Raw genomic sequence first — 9707 nt, 5'->3', positions numbered from 1 at the left:
CAAGCTAAAATAATCGTAAGTTTCCATTAACATATTAAATAAGGTTATATTCAAATAATACCAATTAAAGTTTATAAAATATCAATACAAATTTAAATATAAAAAACTCAATTTTCATTATTTAACATTCTCCCTTTTCTGAGATGTGAGAGCTTGTTATTCAAATGGTCTGTAATTTTGGCTGTTTTCGTAATATCATCATTATGAGTTATCGTTGTCTTGATTCTATCACGTTGGTTTGTTAACATCATTTTATAGTTGTGCTTAGGTTTGTTTATGGCTTGTCGTCGTTATCATTATCAATTTTCAAGATTGTTATTATCACCAATTATATTTTCAAGATTTTTATTATCACCAATTATTATCATCAAGTAGGATGTTGGAATATATGAATAATAGGAATGATTGATTAATTAGATATCGAATAATAAATCAACAAGATTGTTATTATAGTTTAATGTTTAAATTTTTTTGCGTTTTAGTGTTAATTTTTATTTTTTGTTTTTTTTTTAAAAAAAATTTTTTATATTTTATATTTATATTTGACTTTCATAACTTAAGTAACATAATCTTTTAAATAATTAGGTTTTGACTATTCTTATTGACCTCGTTATTGGTGTTACATTCTCATTTTTAATTACGTCCACACATCCCTCCTTTAAAGAATTCTTAGGTTGAAATGATGGTATATAAATATATTATAGCATTTTCTTTTTCTTAACTGGTCCAGATGTCCCCTTATAATGCCTTTAGTATTAACTGGAACATGGTGTCACCTTCAATGTGAGTGTCCCTTTGTCCCATGTATCATTTCCCTGTAATTTATACCACACAAAATCCCCTACTTTAAAAGTTCTATTTAATGGTTACGTTTTATCAACTTTAATTTCCTTTTCTTCTATCGGTTTAAATAAGTCCCATTTAGTTTTAATATCAAGATTAAACATTTTTTTAGAAGGTGTCACTTCTGTTGTATCATTTGGTGTATTTCTATAGTTGAATAAGAATTTGTCGAGTGAAGTATCTAAATCAATCTTAATATTTCTTTTCATATGTGCCTTAAACGTCCTCACCATACGTTTTACCTGGCCATTGGACTGATGGTGGTACGCGGATGTTAGTATATGTCTTACGCCGTAATCATTGCAAATTTTTTTAAAAATCTTTACTCGTGAAATTAGTACCATTATCCGATAGCGAAATTGTTTTATAATTTCTTTTAACGTAATTTCAATTGTAATATTCTTAACAGGAATTATAAATGGAAATTTACTCTAAGCATCGACTATTATTAACCAATTTTTTGTGAAAAATGGACCCGCATAATCTGTGTGGATCATTTTAAATGGTTTAGTCGCCGAGACCCATGGATTTTGCATTTTCTTATGATTGTCGTGATAATTATTACAATCATCACAACTTTTAACTTTTATATCTAAATCATTATTCATACCAGACCACCACATAAAATCTTTGGCTAAGGATTTGATTTTACTTGTTCCCAAATGACCTTCATGTAATGTCCGCAGTACATTTTTTTTAAACTTGATGGAATAATAATTTTGTTGTTTTTGAAAAGACAATCTTTAATAACGCTGAGTTCTAATTCCATATTTTCATATATTTTATTTTTTATATCTCATTATTCCTTATGTCATTTATAACTTGAGATAATTCTAAATCTTTGTAAGTTTCATCACGTATTTTATTAAAAGTAATAGGTGTATCGGCAAAGTCATTTTCAATTTCAATATTTTCAATAACATCCTCACTAATTTCTTGTGGTAATCTTAAAAGGCAGTCAGGAACAACATTGTATTTACCTGCTTTATACTTTATGTCGAGGTTGTAACCCGTTATATTCCACTTTTGTAACCTTAAGGACATGGTACTATTGTCCTTAAGTCCCTTGGTAAAAATAAGGACTAGTGGTTTATGTTCCGTGATGATAGTAAATTTAGTCCCAATCAAATAATCTTGAAATCTTTTAATTGCGAACTCACGCTCAAAATTAGTATAATTTATTTCAGATTTTACTATGGTTCTAGACGCAAAAGCTATATGTTTTTCTTTGCCATCTTTCTCTGTGTGAAATAATACAGCCCATAATCCAGATTTGGATGCATCAGTCGCAATCCCGTAATTCCGGATTATAATACGTCAATGCTGGCGGGAGACTAATCAACTTCTTTAAATCATTAAAACTTCTGGGATGTTCTAAGTTCCATTCCCATCTTTCTTTGTTGACCATTTTGTATAATGGATCAGCAATATCAGCTGTTATTCAAAAATTTTATATAATAACCAGCCATACCCAGAAATGTTGATAATTCAGCAGCTGATTTTGGCTCTGGCAATTATTGCTTCAATTTTATCACGGTTAGCATGAATCCCCTTATCGTCTATATCGTGACCCAGAAACCTAACTTTGTTTTAAAAAATAAGCTTTTGGCGAAGTTAGGTACTAAACCCATAGGTGTAGCCAGGATTTTCATAAGGGGGGGGGGGGGGGGAATTAACAAATTACTGGGGGCTTCGCCCACAGACCCCCTTTTGGGCAGCCTTCGGCCCGCTTTTCCCCGGCCTTCGGCCGGGTTACTTTAGTCTATATATAGTCATAAATATTTTTACAAATTTTAATATAAGCCTGGAACAAATATGAAATATATTTTTATTAGTTTATATGAAATATATTTTTATTAGTTTATATGAAATATATTTTTATTAGTTTATATGAAATATATTTTTATTAGTTTATATAAAAATAAAAACATAATAAATAACTTGTATTGTATATACCTTAATATAAAAGCATGGTAATAATTTATTCCAAACAATTATAAGTAATTTATTTATAAAAAGTAAGTAGACATATAGTTGATTTTACTCTATTATATAGAATTAGTTATAAAATACTAGGTAAAATTCCACTTTTACAGACATATTTGACAGTTAGAGAATATATTACAGTTAATAATTTAACAAATTTTACTAATCAATGCTCTTGATATTAAATATGCAAAAATTTGCTTTCAATTATTTAACGCTATCTATTTGTTTTAAGAAAAATGATATTTAAATTTAATTTTCATATTATTCATCCCACAATGTCTTTAAAAGATATTTTCTGATGTCCTTATCAATATTTTATAGTTATCTGTAAAATAGATTATTCGCTATATAGGTAAAAATTACTTGATTGTCACTTGATAATTAGATATACTGTAAATCTACCACATATAATATTCCCCTGTTTGTATTGTGCTTTAATATTTTTTTAATTTAAGATTTAATTTATCAATAGTTTTAAAATTATATTTAACTTTTATTAAGATTAATAAATTAAAATTACTCACTTTATAAAAAATTATATTTGATATATTATATTATTTATTAATTTTATGGATCTATTATTAATAATTATAATATAATTCACTTCTGTCTTAAGACTTATCTTTGGCTTATATTCCATTTATTAAAAAACATTTTTGGTTCATTTTATATATTTATAAATTTATTTTCCCAAAAATCTATAAATTATGATGAATAGTTTTATAAAAAATATCAACTTTTACATTCTTTTTTTATAAATTATTATTTAAGATATATGCATACCTATTTGAGGGTCAGGGAGTGGGGGGAGGACTAAAGGGGATATTTTTTATTAGCTAAAAATGATATTTACAAAAAGTGATAAATTTCTGAAGTACGCCTATGACTAAACCGTACGATAATATTCTCTCAAACACCTTTTTGATGTTGTTTAAATGTGCTTCATCGTTACTTCCAGTTATTAATAAGTCATCAATATAAAATATAACATCTTTCATATCACAGAATATCTGATCCATGATTTGTTGGAATATAGCAGATGAAGTTTTTAACCCAAAAGGAAATCTGGTAAATTGGTAGTATCCCTTATGTGTGGACATAGTCAAAAAATTTCTGATATTTTTTTCGATCGGAACTTGTAGAAAAGCATTTTTGAAATCGATTTTGGTAAATTTCTTTCTTTCCGAAAGTTTAGCTATTATATCATCTATACGTGGAAGTGGGTATCTGAAATCTTCTAGAGCTGGATTTATAGTGTCTTTAAAATCAACGCAAAGCCTGATGCACCCATCATCTTTGTATATGGCGGTTATAGGACTCGCCCATCACACATCTTTTATCAGCTCACTAATTTTTTCATGTATCCATCTTCTTCGCCCATATTTGAATAAGGTATACGTCTTGGTTGTATTATTTTGGGCGTCACATCTTAAATGTAATTTAACATTTACTTTGTTAATTAGTTAGCTGGTCAATTTGGATTCATAATCTTTAATTAGTTTATTAATTTCGTCTTCATAATTGGTGTCGATATTTCCTATGAATTTATTTAAAATATTTTTAAAGACATTGATCCAGATTCTTCATAACAACGCATTCTTTCTTGACTCTATAACTACTGCTAGTAAATATTTAGTGATTCCTTCATAACTTACTTTTACTTGAGTTGTCCCGATGATCTTAATCAAGTTTCCATCGTTGGCTGTAAGTCGCAATCTGGATTTCTTCATTTCTCTTATGCCAATTTTTTTAGCCATATCATGAGGTATAATGGTATACTTTGATCCAGTGTCGACTTGCATAGTTCTAGTAACATCATATAATTTCAAAGTAGTCATAAAAGCACTGTCATCACCTTTGTCAGTATTTTCAGGTTGATATTGAAATTATTCTCATTATTGTCTTTGGCAGTGTCGACTTTATTTTCCCCAACTTCTTCAATGTTCATATTACAATTATTGTTATCGTAGCAATTTTGATTATCATACTGGATTTGTTTTATTTAGTTCTTCCACCGATTACGATCGTCATATTCGATTTGTTTTCTTTGGTTATCATTATTATGCCACCTTTTGTTTCCTTCATAGATCGGTAATTATTATGATTTGATCGTCACATTGAATCTGTCTCCTCTGATTATAATTACACCAGGCGTTGTTCCTACCGTAGTTGTTGTTATAAGATTGATAATTATTATTATGAATGTTTCTAAAGTTGCTATTGTTATACCGATAATTGTAATTTTGATAGTTGCCATCATTATACTGATTATTTCTATAGTTATTGCTATTATAATTATTATTGTTTCTAACATTATTAAGATTCCTATTCCTGTTGTCATTAACATTACTAAAATTTTTATTACCATAATTCTTGCTAATGTCAAAATTTTGTCTCGTATTATAATTAGGTCTATTATAGTTTAGTTAGTAATATTTCATTTCTATTAGTATTTTGGTTGTCTAAATTCTTATCATTATTTTTATTAAATTTTTTATCTCTTCTAAAAACCTAATAAACAGTCTAAAAACCTAATAAACATTGTCACTTTCTGATTTAATGTTAATACTATCTAATTTTTCTCCTATTTCAATCATTTCGTTTAATGTATAGTTAATATTTTTATTTAATTTATTTTTTATATTATCATTTAAACTAGATGTTCTCAATTTTCTTTTATGCGATCATCATTAATAAAATTACATTGTCTACTCAACTTAGAAAGTCTAAAAAACCAATCCATGTGCCTTGTGATACAAGGTTAAATTTGTTAGTTAAGATCCAAATATCTTTGTATTTTAATTTTTTAACGACAACTCTATAATCTTTGATATCTACCTTAGTACATAATGACTTGATTTTATTATATAGGTCATCAGATAAATTGCTCATCGATGTTTCAATTTTTACTGAGTCGGATATAATTGTTTGAGAAAAATAACCATCATGTCTCTTCAAGTAAGTGTCAGTCAAACACACATCCAGTTTTGGGAACTTAACCTCCCTGGTAGATGATATTCTAATTTTTTCGTCCATATTTAGAATTTGCAAACTTTTTTTAAAAAAGTTTTATTTAAATTAGCTTAAAGATAAACAAAGACATTATAAAGTCATATGATTATGTATTCAATTTTTTTTTTACTTTGTGTGTGTCCTTTTATATCGAATAGATTTTATAATTTATTACATAATTTCCCAAAAATTTTTTTTTATTTTATATTTTATTTTTTATAATTATCGGCATGGCACAATATATGTGAATAACCATAAAAGATTTTATTATATTTTTTACATTAATCTAAAAAAGAACTAACTAACTCAAAAATTATTATAAAAAATAAAATAATCCCAATTAAAGTTATATAAAATATCAATACAAATTTAAATACAAATTTAAATACAAATTTAAATATAAATATTAATAAAAATCAATTTCCATTATTTAACAGAGATAACTAATTCTGAACTAGCATGACACAGCTGGAATTAATCTCTCGGCTAACCAACAAATAATTCATTTTAGTCCTATTTTTTTGGTATTTCTAAGCCCTAAGTCTAAGTGGTCCCTATTAAAAATTTTTTAACCCTAAGCTGAGTTGCTTGCAGTATTTTATCTAACCATAGGAAATGCCATGTTTATATTTTTGGTAAATATTTTTTATTTGTAATAACATTATTCATCTGGACCCCGGGTCTGTGCTCGGGTCTGGGTTTTACATAATCAACCAATTAACAACACTAGGGTAGAGAGAAGAACCAAAACTATTCCTATTCGGTAGTAAGTAAAGATTGAACGATACGCAAGCATGCTGATCAACTGCAAAAATGGAATGTAGCGAGAGAAGTGGAAAAGTCAGGGAAAGAGGAAGAAAATATGGAGTCGAAAATAGTTGAAAGTTTGGAAAATGTAGAAGGACCCCTAATTTTCAACTATTTTCTTTTTCTCATATTTTATATTTTTAACATAAATTAAACATCAAATTTTTTTTTTATAAATTTTATAATATCTTTTTCAGTGTAATATAATCAATTCAAAGTTATTTTATTTTTTTATAAACTTTGTGAAGTATTTAATATATTGAAATAAAGAAATTATTAATCAAAAAAAAGTTGTTAAAAAAATTATTTACACTATATGAATACAACAATATTAAATAACATAATTTTATAAAAATTTGTTTCTGCCCGGGATCGAACCGGGGACCTTGTGCGTGTGAAGCACACGTGATAACCACTACACTACAGAAACACTATCCAATATTACTTTTATTATGATATAATGGTTGACTTTTTTCTTTTTAAATTTAAAATTAGGTGTTCATGTTATTGATATTTAATATGGATTGCAGAAGTTCAATTGACTTAATAAAGGAATTAAATATTAATACCCTTAAAATATTTAACGTTAACCAAGAATGTTTATATTGGATGTAATTGTTAAATTATTTTAGGAAAAGAAGATAAAGGAAATATATGATGAAATGAGACATCTATTCCAATTAAATGAAATCGAGGCGTAAAAATAAAAGTTATTTAATTATAACCTTGTGTACCAAGATCTCGTTCTCTAAATGAAGATATATCAAGCAATTTTTCAACTTTGTTGGTTAGACATGCATGTTTAGAACGTCACAGAAGATGCATTTTCAATTATATGTAACTAAATATTTAAATGTTATTAATAATTAATATTAGATTTCATAGACTTATGTTTATTAAAGAACGAAGATGGGATCATGGCATAATATTACCCACTGAAATAAAGAAAAATATAAATAAAGCTGAAGTTAATTTGAAAAAAAATATATTTTACCATATTCTACTAAAGAACAAATGGTTTATCAAATATACTAATTCTATAAATAAGTATCTTGTTAATGCAGGACTTTCTGAATTAGGGTTCAATATGATATATTCTAAAAAGCCCCCTAAATCAACTTATATTCAAGTATTTAAATTTGTATAACAATCTATAATATATAAGGTTAGATGTTTAAAAGATTATATAGATTATGGGAGTGAAAATGGGGAAATGATTAATTTTAAGGAAAATTCACAAGTAATTAAATGCTAATTTATATAAAAAATAATTATTTAGCATTTTTTGTCAAGATCTCAATGTGAACCCCTGATTCAAAAAGGCATTCTAAAACATATTATTTAAACACTTTAAAGCATATTACTTTAAATTTTGATTTCTATTGTTGCCTCAAAAATTATATATTTAATGTTTATATATATCAGCTAATTTATTTGCATTTTTAATTTTATGCAAAAAAATATTTATACCAACTGAATGATAAACACCAATATTTGAAATAAAATTTTCCCAACCTCCAATTTAATAAAAATGAAATAAAGATCATTGCACATTAAAGCTAGTAAAAATTATGTTAAATATTAAAGGGTTTTAATTCCATTTTTTTTGTCAAAATTTAGTTATGGCAGCCAAACAGTGGCATATCAAGGGTGGCTAGAGGGCTCTACCCCAGACTCCTTAATGCCAGCCAGAATTGTGTTTATATAATACCAATTTCTTTGGGTAAAAATTAGAGGTCTTTAAAATATATCTCATTCAGTTTAGGCCTGTTAAGAATTTTTGCATAAGTTGTGCATCAAGATTATGTTAGTAATGTGATGTAAGAGATTTCTATAGAGTTTTTTAAAGATACTTAAAGGGTTCTATATAGGTAGATAGGATATGTGCTCTAAAAATGTATCTAAGCACAGATACATTGTCTAAAAATAATTTTTTATTATACTTATTAATGTGTACATTGAATGGGCCAGACCATATTTTAATTTTTTTAATGATGAAATGAAAGAATTTTTTTTAAAAATACCCGAACTGAGATTTTATGGAAAAATTACTTAGGCCAGGCCTAATATTTTAAAACCAAATAATTTAAATCTTGATTATTAGCTATAAAAATTAAAAATAAATATAATCCATTTTAAAAAAAATTGGCTGGCTCTGAAATTTAGAGATTTTTTTTTAAAAATTTTTAAAAAAAAAATCTGGGCCAAGCTGTGAAAATGGTACCACTGCAGGTCTCTGGTGTACATAAAGCTTAATATAGGATTCAACCATTAAAATTTAAATATATACTCAACGATTATGAGCATGAAAATTGCCATTAGTTATTTTTGTTTCTCCAAATGGTACCAATACATTTCTCAAAAAAATAAAAAAGTTAAATTACGAAGTTTTTGATAACTGGCACTTTTCTGAATTATTTCAATGAAATTTAAACAAAATATCTTGTTTTAAATGATTCTTAAAAAATATTGAGATACTTTAAAATAACGATTATGACCAATTGTCACTTTTCTATGCTACATCTTCATGAAATTTTAATTTAACAAGTTTACAATCTTTATTTTTACCCATTTGCGTCAGAAATCTTTAAAAATAACGGTTATGAAAATTGTCACTTATCTATGGTTCATCTTCAGTAAATATTTAATTAACAAGTCTACATTTCCCAATTTGAGTTATATAACAATTGTCACTAAGACTGTCATTTAAAGTAGGCTGAGAAAAAAATAGTTTGAAAGAAAAATTCTATACCCGAGAATGTACATACATTTAATTACTTTATAAGGCATGGGAAGGGCTGACTTTGAATGTCTATATTAAATAAGTAATTTCTGTTGGTGTTGATGTAAGTGAAAGTCTTGTTGTCATGTCGAATATATCGAAAACATATATAATTAAAAACTTTTGTTTATTGCATCTCAACTTTCAGTTTATTTAAGGTTTATCTTGTTCTATTGAATTTCTAATTCATTTTTTTCACCGAAAAAACCGAATATTCCTTATAAGATTTAATATTTACCATTTCTCGGAAATCAATGCAAATTTAGGAAATGAA

At 26.5% G+C, this 9707-nt stretch overlaps 1 protein-coding gene and 1 non-coding gene across 7 annotated transcripts; one reads left to right on the top strand and one right to left on the bottom strand.

Moving 5' to 3' along the window:
* Positions 1-7001: 7001 nt before the first annotated feature.
* LOC135924570 (DNA replication complex GINS protein PSF1-like) lies at positions 7002-8161 on the top strand. Of its 6 annotated transcripts, none has more exons than XM_065459640.1 (7): positions 7002-7236; positions 7284-7348; positions 7390-7488; positions 7537-7618; positions 7661-7780; positions 7817-7891; positions 7931-8161. In XM_065459640.1, the coding sequence occupies exons 1-7, from the start codon at positions 7153-7155 to the stop codon at positions 7994-7996; spliced, it is 591 nt and encodes a 196-aa protein (XP_065315712.1). In that variant the 5' UTR covers positions 7002-7152; the 3' UTR covers positions 7997-8161. The 6 variants fall into 6 exon arrangements, with proteins under 6 accessions (XP_065315712.1, XP_065315711.1, XP_065315710.1 ...); XM_065459639.1 differs by having other exon boundaries at positions 7528-7618; XM_065459642.1 differs by having other exon boundaries at positions 7003-7236; positions 7528-7618; positions 7822-7891.
* Trnav-cac (transfer RNA valine (anticodon CAC)) lies at positions 7009-7081 on the bottom strand. Its single transcript has one exon. It is a non-coding gene; the product is annotated as a tRNA-Val (tRNA).
* Positions 8162-9707: the final 1546 nt, after the last annotated feature.

This window comes from Gordionus sp. m RMFG-2023, chromosome 2 (genome assembly GCF_954871325.1).
Source record: "Gordionus sp. m RMFG-2023 chromosome 2, tfGorSpeb1-WG-v2, whole genome shotgun sequence".
Lineage (NCBI taxonomy): Eukaryota > Metazoa > Nematomorpha > Gordioida > Chordodea > Parachordodidae > Gordionus > Gordionus sp. m RMFG-2023.
Note: the sequence above shows the minus strand (reverse complement) of the source record. Positions and strands in the feature narration are given on the sequence as shown.

What these genes read in the sequence shown, in the direction of transcription:
- LOC135924570 (XM_065459637.1), top strand. Translation starts at nt 7,153, where the DNA reads ATGTTATTGATATTTAATATGGATTGCAGAAGTTCAATTGACTTAATA. An exon ending in AGATGCATTTTCAATTATAT is followed by an intron (nt 7,489 to 7,527) that starts GTAACTAAATAT and finishes AATTAATATTAG; the next exon opens with ATTTCATAGACTTATGTTTA. An exon ending in CTAAATCAACTTATATTCAA is followed by an intron (nt 7,781 to 7,816) that starts GTATTTAAATTT and finishes ATAATATATAAG; the next exon opens with GTTAGATGTTTAAAAGATTA.